This window comes from Saccostrea echinata, unplaced genomic scaffold (assembly GCF_033153115.1).
Source record: "Saccostrea echinata isolate AGI-Se365-2 ecotype Australia unplaced genomic scaffold, CSIRO_AGI_Sech_v1 ptg000041l, whole genome shotgun sequence".
Lineage (NCBI taxonomy): Eukaryota > Metazoa > Mollusca > Bivalvia > Ostreida > Ostreidae > Saccostrea > Saccostrea echinata.
The window spans coordinates 2,605,242-2,621,396 of NW_026889790.1; the positions used below are offsets into that span (position 1 = coordinate 2,605,242).

Sequence of the window (16,155 nt, forward strand, 5' to 3'; positions counted from 1 at the left end):
TTTTATAAATTCAATATAAGAAACATCTCTCTGTGACCTTTGTCCACATGTGACATCTATTTGCTGTCTGTCTGTGTGATTTTTTGTTTTCTTTCCTTATTTGATGTTTGTTTCCTGTCTGTGTATATGATTTTGGGTTTGGAGCTTGTGTGATGTTTATTTATTGTCTGCTTGCAGGGTTCTGTGGTTGCCATTCCTTATGATGAGTGGTCGCTAGGATACATCCGACCTAGCATCATCTGTATCCGCATTAATGGAATGTAAGTAAATATATGTACCGTATATACTGTATTTAGAAACCTGGACTTAATTTATAGATCCTTATAATCATGTGACAGTATTATCATCAGGTACAAGAGTAAGTCAACAGATGGTATTATTAAAGTAATAAAAAAAAAATAAATCATTTCAAACTCAAATTTGGCTCTGTGATGTATCAATGTATAATTTAAAATTAAGTTCAGTAGAATTTATTCCAAAATGGTTTAAGTGAGTTTTAGTTAAACGTTCAACTGATTATGTTTTCTCTAGTAATAAAACAGAGGAATTTAAATATACTTGGTGATAGTAGCTAGCTTTCTGTGCTGACTAGATGACCTTGTTAATTACTAGATGTGTGACCTCTGGATACACAATTCCTTCTAGTGGAGTGAGGCTTGACTTTGAAGATCCTCCAAATGATAATTTAATTGCCACCACGTTACCTAATTACATTACTGAGACCGGGCTCATAGAACTCAATAACACCAATGTAAGTTTATCTGGAAAACAGAACTCAACTACACCAGTGTAAACATTTTGTGTAAATGATCTGATTTTTCAGTCCATGAATTCAGAAGTTGTATAGAAATCAGAATGAATTGACTATGTGTTTAGATAGTGTGTTTGTTATGAACTGAAGGGATAACTATGTTAAGAGTTGTGTATTTGTGATAACTTTGTTAGAGTTGTGTGTTTGTTTTATTTTTATGAACTGAATGGATAACTTTGTTAGTGTTGTGTGTTTATTTTTTCTAGAGAATTGTAGAGCTGAGAGGAAACATCAGAAACCCAGGGCAGTATGTGTTCTTTGTTCACTTTTACATGCCGTCCGAGGCAGGGGCTGACCTTCCTGTTACCCTGCACACAGATGGATTCCCTCCAATTACAGGTACAGAGAGCGGCTGATGCTACATCATCGTTATCTAGAGGTTGTGTTTGGAAATGTGAGATGGAAAAGTTTGTTAAACTTTAGGAGTCTCGTGAGTTTTTACTGATGGACAATGGTAGTATTAGATGTTATTTTGAGGTTTTGATTTTAGGAACCTTCAAGCCACGGTTTTGTCCCACGATCTCTGGATGCCGCAGTCAGATCGTGTTTGATGGAACTGTGAGGAACGTGATCTCACTGCAGCCAGGGAACTTCACCATCTTGTTCAATAATACCATGGGTCGAAATGTCCTGCTGGTCAGTATTAAGATTGTATTTGTGGTATCTGTTATAACTTACTTGTATATGTCCATAGGACTAGCTCATGATGGTACTTTTTATAACTTGGCTTTTTATCTGTTTCTAGGACTACTTGATGGTGGTACCCATTCAGCAGTTCTCTCCATCAGATTTGAACCTACAGCGCATCGACAACTCAGCCAAGTTCCTACAGTGGTGTGTTGGCCCAGGATTTGTTCTTGTGTAAGTATATTGATTGATTGATTGATTGATTGAGTGTATGTTGTTTCACATCTCTGTTACTTGACATAAAACTGGCCTGAATTTAAAGCAGGCATAAAGCAGGAAGTATGATAACAAAAAATTTCATTTTTTTCATAAAGTATTCACTTTAAAATACTTGAAAGTGAATTGTCAGTAATCTTGTCCAACTTGAAATCTTGATTTTAACACCTCGTAATTTTTTTTATGAATTACAAATGGCATGATAATGTTTGGAAATTTGTTAATGACACAGTGATGATCCTGTACATTGTATGTTTTACAGCAATGACACCGAGTTTTGTCGTTCTGGTGTCTACACTATAACAACAGACTTTAACAATGGCGGACTGGCATGTGGCTGTGATACGGACGGGTCTCTCAGCTTTGAGTGTTCTAACTTTGGGGGACAATGTCAATGTCGGGATAATGTGATTGGTCAGAAGTGTACACAATGTCGTGAGGGCTATTATGGATTCCCACGTTGCAAACGTAAGGGATTACTCACATTCCTTTGGACCAAATGTGTTTTTGATATTCATGTAAAGTACCCATGTAAATAAATTGAAATAATCAGATAAATTGTTGAAGTTTAAAATAATTTTTAGTTAATCTACATATTCATACAATATACTGTAGCTGCATTTCATCTGGTTATTGGGTGCAGATCAGCACCATTAAATTACCTCAAGTCATTATTATACATGTATGTAATTGTGTTACATTATGTTCTTCATCTGTGGATGATTATCATAATGACTTATTAAGAGATTACTGTCTGATTTCAGCTTGTAATAACTGTCCTTATGGAATGTGTAACCCAAGGTCTGGAGAGTGCATGTGCCCCCCGCGTGTGACGGGGGAGAGGTGTAATACGTGTGTACCTGCTACCTATGGTTTTGATCCTCTAGTTGGATGTACTGTAAGTTACTGTCATTCTTCAGAATCCCCTCAGGTTTATAGAATACAAACAAATATAGAATCTCAGTTTCATGATATAAATGTGCTCATTTTTTGATGTTGACAGGATTGTAAGTGTAACGCTGAAGGAGTTCTGAATGAGAACATGAACTGTGACCAGACCACGGGTCAGTGCACGTAAGTCACCATTCCTATATGTCCAGAGACGTAACTTCAATTGTTCACAAATTGTATTAACAGTAGGTAAACAAATATTTGTATTATGTTTCTTTAGCTATGTAAATTGTGTTTATGGAATAGAATAGAATTTTGTGAATCTTCTAGATGTAAGGACAATGTCGGAGGCCGTAAGTGTGATTATTGTCTGGCTGGATTCTACTCCTTCCCGTACTGTGCTGAATGTAGTAACTGTGACAGCAAGGGAACCCAGGAGCAGATCTGTGACGTAAGCAGTGGAGTGTGTCTCTGTAAGGTAAGCTATATATAGTAACACTACACCTCTGACTTGAGAGGAACCCAGGAGCAGATCTGTGACTTAAGCAGTGGAGCGTGTCTCTGTAAGGTAAGCTATATAAAGTAACACTACATCTCTGACTTCAGAGGAACCCAGGAGCAGATCTGTGACGTAAGCAGTGGAGCGTGTCTCTGTAAGGTAAGCTATATATAGTAACACTACACCTCTGACTTCAAAAAAATTGTGACGTAAGCTGTGGAGCATGTCTCGGTAAGTTGTGTATAATAACACTGAACTTCTGACATCTGAGGAACTTGTAATGTGTCTCTGACATCAGAGATCTGTGATGTAAACAGTTGTATCTCTGTTAAAAGCTATAAATATTAATACAGTAAGGGTGGCAACAGACAGACTTAGAAATATTAGCAGGTACATGTATCTCTAAGGTAAGTACATACAGTAACACAGGTCAAGGGTAAATGTTTCTGTAGACGGTGCCACACTGTATCATCTAAGGATGTGAAGTAAATATCAGAATTATTTACACAAATATAGGTCAGAGTTTGTTTTGTATATTCTTTTTTGTGTACTATAAATAAAGCTTCTTGCTGCTGTTTTCAGGAGAATGTAGCTGCCCCTGACTGTAGTCGCTGTGAGTCTGGCAGTTTTTACCTGGATCCAATGAATCCTAAAGGTTGTACCAGGTGTTTCTGTTTTGGTACAACAACCCGCTGTGACAGCTCTGTATTTGTGTGGGCACAGGTATCAGTTATAGTCAGAACTGAGAGTGTGAAGTTTATCATCATGTTTTTGTAATTGTCTGATTTATAACTGAGTTATTTTTTTAAATATTTTTTTGTAGCACCAAGACATGTTGGGTTGGGATGTGACTAACACTGCAGAGGGTGCCCTGAGGGAGTCTCAGACAATTATAGCTGTCCTGGACTCTGACACCAAAATCACAGACCCTAACCAGGCCATGTACTGGATAGCCTCAGATTCCTACCTCGGGGATCAGGTCATGGGCAAATCATTGTAACAGTTCTAGTTTTGTAAATCATGAAATGATCTTTTCTAAACATACTGTGTATACATGTATCTGTCATCAAAATAAAATCTTTTAAAATAAAACCATGTGTTTGTAAAAAAGAAATTGTGGCTGATTGAAGCCTTGTAAGTTTAACTGAAATCTGTCTTGTTGCCTGTTTATTTTCCTACCATGTAAGTTCATTGATTATGTGATACAGATGCTGTGTATTTAACACCAGGTACCGACTTTTACAGGTGAAATCTTATGGAGGTAAGCTGCAGTTTAAGGTGTACTATGTAACTCCCAGAGGAAATGAAACCAGGCTTCCAAGTGGACCAGATGTCATCTTGAAGGTAAAAAATTCAGACCACATACTCAGAAAATTTATGGCAATGAAGATGACTGTTCATTGCATGGAGAGATTTGCTGGATCCATGTGAACTATTCTAGATAAGACAAGCTTGTTTGATATTTTTTTTTTTTTTGGAGAAATGGAGAGAATTCTTTTCAATAAACCTTTTGTTATTGTAGGGTGGGAACATGACGCTGCACCACAGATACTCAAACACCCCAGAAGCCACCGCCACCACCCCTGTGGAGATCAGGCTTAATGAGGTAATATTTCTCTTCTTCCACACAATTAGATTTTAGTAAATGTTGGTCAATGTATTTTAAAGCATATAAGCTCACCTGAGTCAAAGGTTCTTCTCTAGACAAAGGGTGCCTGGTGACCATATACATGTATCTGTCTATTATCATTAGTATGTATTGTCTATAAACTTTTCATATTTTCAATTTCTTTTCAAAAACCACTGGACCACTTTCAGCCAAACTTGCCAAAAAACATCTTTGACAGAAGGGGATTCAAATTTATAAAAATGAAGAGCCACTTACTTTCAAGGGAAGATAAATTTTCATCAAAAATTCTTGTCAAAAACTGGGTCTGAAAAAGGGGGTTCTAAATTCTAAAACCTTGCTTAAGAATGCCATTTTGAGTGTAGATTCAAGTTTTGAGAATCATGGCCCCTGGGATTGGATTAGATGGGGTCAAGCTTTAACACAGAAGAACAGCAGTCATACTGATATGCAAGCTTAATTAGTTTAGATCCTTGTGGATAGGGGAAAAAATCTATTTTAAAAAAATAATAAAGTCACTCAGGTGAGTGTTGTAGCCCGTGGGCCTCTAGTTTGGTGTCTGTTATAAAGCTGAATTATTTGAAAATGTTATGAAAAGAAAATTGTCCCCATATACATATGTAGCTTTGATAAATTATGTTACATACATTGTATTTTACCTGCAAGTTTACTATAAACATGAAATTTGTTATAATAAAAATAGAAATTCCAGTACATGTGACTATAAATGCATTAACTTGTTTTTTGCTGTATTAGGACTTGTATATTTTTATGTACAGGTACAATTTACATTTATTTACAGATGGATCAATGTTGTCCAGTTTTACTGTTTATGCCTATGAATAAGCTATCGTAATGCTACAGGATAATAATTTCATGTTTGTATTGATGTTTTCAGTACAACTTTGTCCGGGCTGAGGATGGACTCGGAGTATCCAGGGAAACTTTTATGATGGTCCTGGTGGATATTACAGCAATTCACATCCGTGCCAACTATTTCACTCCCACCACAGAAGTCAGGTAACTCTGCCCAATATGACATTGGATCCACTGTAGCTCTCTGATCTGAAATAAATAGATAACCGACTTATGTTTATAGGATGTAGTATTACAAATTGGGTGCATTATATTCCTAGGAGTAGATTACCTATTATAGGGTGTTCTCTTTGTCAAATCCTTTTAAAGATGTAATAATTGAGTCTGATTTCATGCTTTGTGATTGTACAGTCCTCATTATGTTCCTCGATAGTACAGACCTTGTTATGTGATTGTGATTTTACAGACTTATGGACGTTCAGTTAGACCAGGCAGTCGAGAGACAAGAGGAAGAGACAACAGACGATGGAGGAAATGGAGGGTTTTTTGGAGGATTCTTTTTTGGTGGAAGTGAGCAAACAACCCCTGCCCCAGCACCACTGGCCCGCAGCGTGGAGCAGTGTCAGTGTCCAATGGGATACGTTGGCTCCAGTTGTCAGGTAAAGTCTGTAAATAAACAATGTAATATTCACAGAAAGTGTTTGATATCAGTGAACTAAAAAAATTTAAGAAATTTCTTTCATATTTTTTCTTTCTGCGGGCAATATTTATGTTAAATTGTAGACAATTTTCTGTGTTTTATTAATTGTAGGACTGTGCCCCAGGGTACTACCGTTCCTCTAAGACTCCATACCTTGGTGTGTGTATTCCGTGTAATTGTCATGGTCACTCAGACACTTGTGACAAAGAGACTGGGGAATGTCAGGTTTGTCTATATCCAGCTTACCTTCTATATATATAAATAACACACAGCATTGGAGACTCTGAGTGACTTGGGGATTTGTGTTAATTAACATTATTAATGTTGGATTCCTTTAAAGAATTGCAGAGACAATACAATGGGAAAACAGTGTGGAGAATGTTTACCTGGTTACTATGGTGATCCTATGACAGGGGGTTGTCAGATTTGTAGCTGTCCGATGCCCATTGAGAGCAACAAGTTAGTACCATACTTTCAGATTAAGACTAACAACAAATACCATATGATCACACTTTTCATTCTTTATACTTTCATTTTAATTTTGAAAGATCTTGTCAACTAAAACTAAAGAAGATGAATTAAGTTTTTCACATTATGAAAAACTTAGCTGTAAATTGCAAATCGAGATTGTGCTGTCAGATTGAAATAGTTTCTGTGGTTAGAACTTAGGAGACTATTGTATATTAACTCTTTGTGTTATTCAGTTTTGCCTCTGTGGTTAGAATTTAAGGTGATTGTATATTAACTCTTTGTGTTATTCAGTTTTGCCTCTGTGGTTAGAATTTAAGGTGATTGTATATTAACTCTTTGTGTTATTATCTTCAGTTTTGCCTCTGTGGTTAGAATTTAAGGTGATTGTATATTAACTCTTTGTGTTATTCAGTTTTGCCTCTGTGGTTAGAACTTAAGGTGATTGTATATTAACTCTTTGTGTTATTCAGTTTTGCCTCTGTGGTTAGAATTTAAGGTGATTGTATATTAACTCTTTGTGTTATTCAGTTTTGCCTCTGGGTGTAACGTGTATGAAGGTACAGTGTACTCCTGTGACTGTCTACCTGGCTACACGGGCTCAAGGTGTGAAAGGTGAGTAATCGTCAGTTTACCAAGAAATTTAAGAAGATATTTTTACGTTTAATTTGTGCTCATTAAATTAACAGGAATATGTTTTCAACAGCCCTCTGTTTAATTTCTTTTTAAAATTCCTACATTGAAGGTGTGCCCCTGGTTACTATGGTGACCCAACAGTTGAAGGAGAGGTTTGTCAGCCATGCCAATGTTCAGGTAACATTGATATGTCAGATCCAGAAGCGTGCAGCCTGTCTACAGGGGAGTGTCTTAAGTGTCTGAACCACACCATGGGGCCGGCTTGTGCCTACTGTCAAGACTGGTACCATGGTGATGCTGTCAATCTCAAAAACTGTCAAGGTAAGGAATTATTTGTTATATGTTGTACAGTTTTTAATAATTCCATTTCTATGATGTCCATTTTAACATATATGAAGTATGTACTGATTGGTTTTGCAGCCTGTAGCTGTGATCAATGTGGCTCCTCATCCTGTGACAGGAACACCGGAAGTTGTCAGTGTCAGCCTAACGTTGAGGGCCCCGACTGTGACAGGTGCAAGGTCAGTCTGTCACGCTCTACTTGTTTGTCAGTTTTAGTGATGATGTATTTGGTATGTTAACTTTGACTGCAAGAATGGATGCCTGTATAATAATCACAAGAAAATCTGATTTTACATACACAGGCTGACACATATGGATTTGACAGCTGTGCTGGTTGTCAGGACTGTAACTGTGCTGCAGCCTCAGTAAGTTCCCAGTGTGATGCCGTCACGGGTCAGTGTACATGTAGGCCAGGTACAGAGGGTCGGTATTGTGATCAGTGTAGCGAGGGTTACTGGAACTACACTGCTGCAGGATGCCAAGGTAAAGCTTTAAAAAAAAACTTATTGTGGAATTTTTCAGGTAATTTAGAAGTACATGTAGTTCAATCATGTAGTAATAGACCTGTGATTACATGGTAGTAGATAAATTGCCTTCATTCAAAGATAAATAAATTTATATTAATATCATTTCTGTACATTTCTTTATGGCTGACATTTGATATTAATAGCTTGTGAATGTGAAGAAGATGGAGCAATTACCTGTGACAGGGTGACAGGTAGATGTCAGTGTTTACCTGGAGTCACAGGGGATAGGTGTGACAGATGTTTACCCAGGTATATCCTTGTGGCCAACAAAGGATGTCAAGGTCAGTACACATTGGAAATCTGTAAAATGATACAGCCCTTCCCCCATCCAGAGTTACGAGAAGTGCACATGTAAATTCAATGATGACCAGGTTAATGTAACTCCTTTTGCTAACAATTAACTTTAGTGTTGCAATGATGGGACATTTGGAAGTGGTTCTGTTGAAGCATTTTAAGTTGGAATCAGGAGAAGTACAGTCTCAATGTGGATAATCTCCTCAGTGATGAACTTTATCACAAAAATGATAAACATTTGATTGACTATCTATATCTAATTAGTCATTAATTGTTCTTATATTTTTGAAACATGGAAAAAAGTTAGATGCAAATGTAAAAATTTGAGATGTTTTCTGTATTTCCAGCATGTGACAACTGTATTCACATTCTTCTGGATGATGTGGAGGCCCTCCAGAGAAATATCAGTGGACTGTCCACTACCCTGGAATCGGTGTCTGTAGGAATGACCGCCAACAATCGACTAGAGGAGATCAATCAGGCAGCCATCAACCTCAGGGTATAGATCATAAGACTGATGTTAGGTTCTTCGACCCGAAAATTAAAGTGAACAATTTTTTTTATGGTAACTCCACTTACTTTTAAACTATTGGATGCCAGTGATTGGCTCTTTTTGAGAGGTTTGGTAGAATGATTTTTTTCCCAATATTTTGAGGTAAATATTGCTAAGAAATTTTAAAAGCACTGTGTATTGGCCATCTAGTATAATACAGGTAGATAAACACAATGTTTTCAGATAAAAGTTATTAATTTTTTTACAGCCCGAGGTGGACGCTCTGTTAGCGGGACCACAGGACATCTCTTTGGATCCACTGTCCATGGAGCTGACTGCTATACAGGCTCTGGCTGACAATGGAAAGCTTAAGGTGAGATCAGACAATGGCTAGGTAGGAAATCCAGAACTTACTAAGCTTATTTTCATGATTTTTTTATTTATGTATTTTTACTGTGTGTATTTTACTTCAGTCTGACAGATTGATAACACAAGGACAGTTCTTGACTGAGGAGACAGAACAACTTGTCAGGGATGCAGATGATATCGAGGCCAAGACAGCACAGGTCAAACGGGAGACAGATGGTAGGCATTAATAGACCGAGGCCTCAAGCCTCCAGCTTATAGGCATTGCTTGTACCTAAAGGAGCAGGGTACCTCATCTTTAAATAAAACTTTGTGAACAGAATTGACGAAATTTTCTGTTTGTATCTTAATAACTTTTTTTGTGCTTTTCATATAATTTTCAACTTCAGTATGTTGTTTCAACAGGCAGGAAGTATTCCTCTTCTTGTCCCCACTGACTGCTGAGTTTTTTACTTCTTATAGTATCAAGCATTGTAAAACAACTTTTCTTATTTTTATCCCTTTGTTACCTTAGATGTTGTTCAGTATGCACAGAACATCCTGAGACAGATTTATGAAGGGATCAAGGTCACTAACATTGAGACAATTATTAAGGATTCTATGAGAATCCTAGAAGTGATCAACTCGGCAAATTTCACCGGTAACGCCGAGGAGTGCAACACAGAGGAAGATCTAGCCAGGGAATGTAAGTCAGGGGTTTCCTGACCCAGTTAATCTTTATAAAGAGAGTGTATAATACATTTGATAGGTTTAAGTAGATCTTGTTGTTGTGTTCTTTAAAAGTTTTTGATATGTAGGACATACACCATTATGCAAAAAAAAAAACAAACAAAAACAAAAAAAAAACTTTTTTTAATTGAGAAATTTAATCTTTTAGTACTGGCTAAGATGTCTTGTTTTCACTTGTTTGAGGATTTTTCAGTACTGGCTAAGATGCGTTTCCTGTTTGCCTCGGGACAGAGACAGTCCAATGACACAGCTCAGGTTCTTAAGGAGATCAAGGACATCAGTATGAGATTGTACGACCTTCAAAGTAAGGCCCAGAACTCTGACAGAGAAGCAGATGCCGCAGAAGAATTAATCAAAGAGCTCAACCAGAAAACTCTTAGCTTACTACAGGTATATGAATATCTCATGGCAAATTTAATATCAAACTTGTTAAATTTGAACTTAAATTTCATGTCTCAAATCAATTTGAAAATTGAAATTTCATGTGTCAAGTCAATTTGAAATTTTTCTGAATTTTACCCATGATGTCAATGGTATTCATATGTGCATGTATAAGTGATCACTAATCATAATATTTTTGGAACATTGTAAATTTGTATCAGTAGTATGAGTGAAATGCATGTTATGGTTACTTACTGGAAGTTATTACTATGAATTCTGTAGATTCGACTGGGAGGTATTGAGATGTCAGAAAAAGACACCATGATGTTACATTCAATGTCTGACCGCCTTCTGGCTGATGCTAGGGACGCACTGAACAAATCTGTGGACGAGGCCAATGTAAGTGACCAGAGTAATCTATATGAAATACTGTAACTTACATCAGACAACATGTGTGCTATATTTTCAATTCCTGTGAACTTAATTGTGTTTTCAGACTTGATTTGACATAATGGAATTAAGAAATAAACATTGTTTTGTAGGAGGCCGAACTTCGTGCCTCTCAGATTGATAATGCTGTTGTGAGTATGAGGGACTTTGTTGGAAATTTAAGCAATGGCCTTGAGGAAGCCATTATCAAGGTCAACGAGAGTCAGGAACACGCCCAAGCTCTGTCAGACCAAGCTGACTTCCTTGAAAAGTAAGGCATTGAACAAACACGCATCTACATGGAAATATCCATCCTATTAATTTTAAATTTTAATATTTTGATTTCCACTTTCTTTGAAAATTAGAATATGTACTGGTACGTACAATGTATGTTGATAGTGTACAGCAGTTTCTGTATTTTGATTTCAGTATTTACACAGACACCAGGGAAACATCTGCTAATGCGTTGAGTGCAGCGAGTGCCTTCAAGGAAATAGTGGATGCAATTGATGATGCCAACAATGCTTCCAGTACAGCCCTGGACGCGGCCAATGAAGCCCTGGGCAAGGTTGGAGTACAAACTATTTAATAAATAAATAAATGAACCAGGGGTCCAAATTAACAGTTGACTACAAGCAAATTTTAGCTATTGGGAAAAAATTCTACTAGCAAACTTGAAGTTTTACTAGCATTTTTCTATTTCCAGTGCTGCTAGATAATTTCTGTGATTAAAAAAAAAAAATACAAACTTTACTCAGTCTTTTTTGTATCTAACATGTCTAAGACTCTCGATCAGCAAATAAAGAACAGTTAAAATATGGTCTATCAGATTATGGTTAAAATTCTTGATTGAACATTGTGTATACATGTACTAGAAAAAAATTAGATATGATTAATGTTATACACAATTTGGTTATGGACGGTCAGTAAACTTTGTTTTCGACAGATTTTGAAAGAGAAAAAATAAGGTCATCTTCCTCATATTCTAAATGATTTTTAAAATCAGTAACACTTTACATATTATGATAAAGCCAAAGAGGTGGCCTTATTTACTATGTTTATTTTCATGACCTGACGTATGAAAATTACAAGCATTAATTCTTTTGTTAAAAGTGGCATGTACCTAATAGACATGCCACACGTATAAAAAAAACAAAAAAACAACTCAAATTCTGAAAAAGATCATTGTTTTGTTTTACTCGCTATATACTTTGTTGCAAATCTAATTCAACTCACAGTTTTGATTTTTCACTCTCCTTTAGCGAGTATTTTCTTTTAATTTAAACCCCAGATGTACCTTCTTATGAAGCCCAGGGATATGTCAGGGAATAAATATTAAATAAATACTAGGGATGTCAACGAATAGTCGACTATTCGACCATCAGTCGAATGGACCGACGATCGATTAACGAAACGACATTCGAATAAATAAATTCAATAAAAGAGTGATAAAGAGATGGAATTCTCATCCTAAAATTGAGAAACCGGTTTCCTCAGACACAGTCAATAAGATAATTCTCCTCATTAAAAACTGCTGGATTTATATATGTAGAAAGTAAAGTAATTATAAATGCTTTACTTCCGCGAGTACTATTTGTCAATTAATGTGTTGTTTTTGTAATAAAATTATTTCGTTATACTGCGCTTTCTTTGTAAAATTATTAATTGGACTTGATCTCATATCATGAACCCATTATAGCCGTGACATGTTTGGACACTAAGGTAATTATTATAAAATTAATATTCTTTTATATATTTTAAAGACATTTTGATAGTTGGTACAAAAAGTATATTCAAATATATAACAATACAACATTATCACATATTTACCGTGTGTGCCCCCCCCCCCCCCCCCCCCCCCATCATTTTAATAAGCTTTAAAAAATATATCGTACTATCATTTTTTATGCTTTCTAAAAACCGACTTTACAGATCGATTTATGAACATGATTGACAGGGAAATCATACATTTGAGGTCCATGTTAACATCTGTGTGTAACATTTGATGTTACTTTTTAATAATTTTAAGAAAAGGGGATTTCGGGTTAAATATGTCATGTACCATTCAAGCCTGAAATACAATTTTACTTTCCGAAAAAATTTAGAATATATTCGACTATCGTTCGAATAATGCAATCGAATGTTCGACTACAGAAAATAAATATTTTGACATCCCTAATAAATACCCTCTAATGAGGCCCTGGGGAAATTGGGGAATAAACTACATGTACTACACAAATGCCTGGTAATGAAGCCCTGAGCAGGGTTACGCAGGTGAGTTAAGGCTAGGTATAGGCATTTCTATGTAAATAAACTAATTAAAGTGCCTAAGGACTATATCTATTATACAGAAAAAGTTGAAACTTGTTGTCTTATACATACTGGGTACCCACGACATGAGATAGCCAGTGCACATTATGACGTCAAATTATGACGTCATTGTTCTTTACTACACAAGATTATAATGGACATCAATAAAAATGCTTTGGCGCAAGGGCATGCTCTATTTTATTTAACTGAAACAAGGTATATTTAGAAGCAAAATATTCCAAAGTTTGCTGGTATTGCTGCACAAATATCAACAGCTCAGTTGTATAATTTCTATTTGTAAAGTTTTAGGTTGAATCAGGGTAAAAATACACAGTCCGGTATAAGTTTCCTCAAATTCTGATCAAATGATAAAATGCCTAGGATTTGTGCAGCAGATTTATTAATCTATAGAATATTCTTCTTAGCATTACACAATTCTTATATAAAATTAAATAGGGTAATCCCTTGCGCCGAAACTGTTTTGTTGATGTGTTTTATTGCATCCAAGGTAAGAACAATGACGTCATAATATGACGTCATAATGTGCACTGGCTATAACATATCATGGGTACTAAATATGCAAAAGAAAATAAATCAAAACTTTCTCGGAATAATAAATATACCTCTTAAGCGTTTTTATTAGCTCATTTGCATAGAAATGCCTATACCTCGCCTTAACTCACATGCATAGGGAACAAACTACTAGATATATACTTTCTACTTAAAATCTCATTTATGGCATTAATAATAAATGTTCTCTTTGTAGTCCAATGGAGTTGGTGAGAGTTCAGAAAACTCTAAGAACATCAGCATTGCTTTACTGGAGTCGGCTAGAGCTCTCTATGATACAACAGAAGTGGGTAAGTAAATCAGGGATTACATCAACAGTCACTGATATTGGCATCCTTTATCAATTTTGCAATTCATGAACAATTATTTTTTAATCTCGGATTTTACAAGTGGCATTTTTTCTATTGAGAAATTTGTAGCTTGACACTTAGGATGAATTTTCAGGTCCATTTTCTCACAAAAACTACATTTCTTAGATAACACATGATAGCTCTTTACTTGATACAATTAATGCTGAGCTTAGTTACATATATAACAAGCAGTGTATAGCTGTACGTTTTGTTCCAGCTCTGGCAGGAAGATTGCAGGATGCTAAGCTGTCTACTGACGATGTGGAGGTAATGAATGACAGACTCAGCAATGAAATCAATGACCTCAACATCCAGATCCAGGAATTCAGCAGAAGTAAGTAACTTATAGGGATGTATGGACGGGGTTACACATATTAGGTCATTCATTTCTTGTAGATGATAACAAAAATGTAAAAATGGCAAGTTTATAAAACATGTACATTTTTAAGAGTTGTCTACAATTCAAATGAATCTCTTAACCTGTGTTTTATGCACTACTTGTATATGATTGCGCCCACGACAAAAGGGCCTTATGGCACTTTTGCTAAAACAGAGAAATAACGTCATAAAGATATGACGTTGCAGACGGTGAGCGTCGACGCAGATTTTTTTTTATCCACACGTTTTACGTTTTGACACGTCTAGCTCACTTTTGTCGTTGTTCTCAACATTGAAATAATTATTTCTAGTCTACTGATATTAATTAAAAAATAAAATATTTAGAATTTTATTCGAGACCCGTTTTTTTACTACATGTAGCTTTATACGTATACGTCTCTGATCTGGGCTATGCATTTCCTGCATGTATAGGCTATATCTAGAAGCTTCAGACAAGGTGATTTTCTGGATAATTGAATATGGATGAACGAATGCGATTTTGATATATAGAGAAATTGAAGTTATATGTCAGACACGGGATTATTATCAAAATATCGCAGAGGAAATCATTTTCCTGTACAAGATCCGCTCCACCATTCTCAACACATCGATCATATAAACATTGAAGCATTGGCGCATCGTGCATAAATTTTTGTTGTAAAATGCTTTAATTGCCAAAAATTTGAAACTGATCACAATTCTTCCAATAGAAAAGGAAAGTATTCTTGTAAGTTTTCTCAAATCTAGCAAAAATACGAACGAATGACAGACGTGTTATTATTTTTAAGAACTATAAATAAAAACAAGAGAGGTAACTTTGACTAGCGAGATACTAGAGAGGTACCAGACAGGGACTTTCTTTCTTTTTTTAAAACACCATTCAAAATCACCATACTCGTACAAATTTGCTCCCGTAGTATAAAAAATATTTTTAAAAATCTTACTTATCATCATTTAAAAAAGCGTTTTAATTGTAAGTATTATATTTATATTTTCTTTAAAAGTATTTTTGAAAGCTCATGGAACTAGCTGCTGTCAAAGTGAAAGAGGAAAAAAAATATAGAATAAGAAATAAATGCTACATTGAACCAGACTTTCATTTATTTTTTTAAATCTGTTACATGTGTATCTATTTATTTTAACATGAAATTTTTTTTAAAAATAACTTGAATTTTAATTTAATTTTTTTTCAGTAATAATGATCATAAATTGAAATAAAATAAAATGAAATTAAAAAAAAAATTGTTTCATCTTATTTTTGTTGTTGCCACTTCCGATGTAAGTACTTGAAAACAAACAAAAACTACCGAATGAAATAAAATTGTTCTAATTGTTCTAGCTTAAAAAAAAGTTTACATGTATGTATACCTGATGTGTGTGTGTGTGTGTGAGAGAGAGAGAGAGAGAGATGTTACATTAAATCCAGTTTATTAATACAATGTGAAATGTGAAACTTTAATGAAAAGGCGAATTTTAAAAAAACACAACAATATCGCATTATGAAAAAAATCTCTATCTCTCTTTTTTTTCTTTTGCTGTCTATTTATTTTCAGTAACTCGAAAATATAACATTTTGGTACTCGTGTTGTGCATAAAAAAGTTCAAAGGTTTTAGCTTTATCTGCACTTTTTAGTC

General features: G+C 35.3%; 1 protein-coding gene across 1 annotated transcript in view; it reads left to right on the top strand.

The window, feature by feature from the left end:
* LOC133200747 (laminin subunit alpha-like) overlaps positions 1-16,155 on the top strand; it is a 52,765-nt gene that overhangs the window by 17,616 nt on the left and 18,994 nt on the right. The window contains exons 22-53 of the mRNA XM_061336530.1: positions 178-260; positions 613-751; positions 1,018-1,150; positions 1,302-1,447; positions 1,557-1,672; positions 1,977-2,182; positions 2,479-2,612; positions 2,718-2,788; positions 2,936-3,083; positions 3,687-3,827; positions 3,928-4,083; positions 4,350-4,448; positions 4,627-4,710; positions 5,630-5,751; positions 6,014-6,206; positions 6,359-6,472; positions 6,588-6,706; positions 7,247-7,330; positions 7,461-7,672; positions 7,772-7,872; positions 7,996-8,176; positions 8,364-8,501; positions 8,862-9,013; positions 9,276-9,380; positions 9,481-9,592; positions 9,888-10,058; positions 10,296-10,492; positions 10,766-10,882; positions 11,026-11,183; positions 11,342-11,480; positions 13,989-14,082; positions 14,360-14,476. Coding sequence (XP_061192514.1) covers positions 178-260; positions 613-751; positions 1,018-1,150; positions 1,302-1,447; positions 1,557-1,672; positions 1,977-2,182; positions 2,479-2,612; positions 2,718-2,788; positions 2,936-3,083; positions 3,687-3,827; positions 3,928-4,083; positions 4,350-4,448; positions 4,627-4,710; positions 5,630-5,751; positions 6,014-6,206; positions 6,359-6,472; positions 6,588-6,706; positions 7,247-7,330; positions 7,461-7,672; positions 7,772-7,872; positions 7,996-8,176; positions 8,364-8,501; positions 8,862-9,013; positions 9,276-9,380; positions 9,481-9,592; positions 9,888-10,058; positions 10,296-10,492; positions 10,766-10,882; positions 11,026-11,183; positions 11,342-11,480; positions 13,989-14,082; positions 14,360-14,476 — 4,282 coding nt within the window. The remainder of the gene's footprint in view (positions 1-177; positions 261-612; positions 752-1,017; positions 1,151-1,301; positions 1,448-1,556; positions 1,673-1,976; positions 2,183-2,478; positions 2,613-2,717; positions 2,789-2,935; positions 3,084-3,686; positions 3,828-3,927; positions 4,084-4,349; positions 4,449-4,626; positions 4,711-5,629; positions 5,752-6,013; positions 6,207-6,358; positions 6,473-6,587; positions 6,707-7,246; positions 7,331-7,460; positions 7,673-7,771; positions 7,873-7,995; positions 8,177-8,363; positions 8,502-8,861; positions 9,014-9,275; positions 9,381-9,480; positions 9,593-9,887; positions 10,059-10,295; positions 10,493-10,765; positions 10,883-11,025; positions 11,184-11,341; positions 11,481-13,988; positions 14,083-14,359; positions 14,477-16,155) is intronic.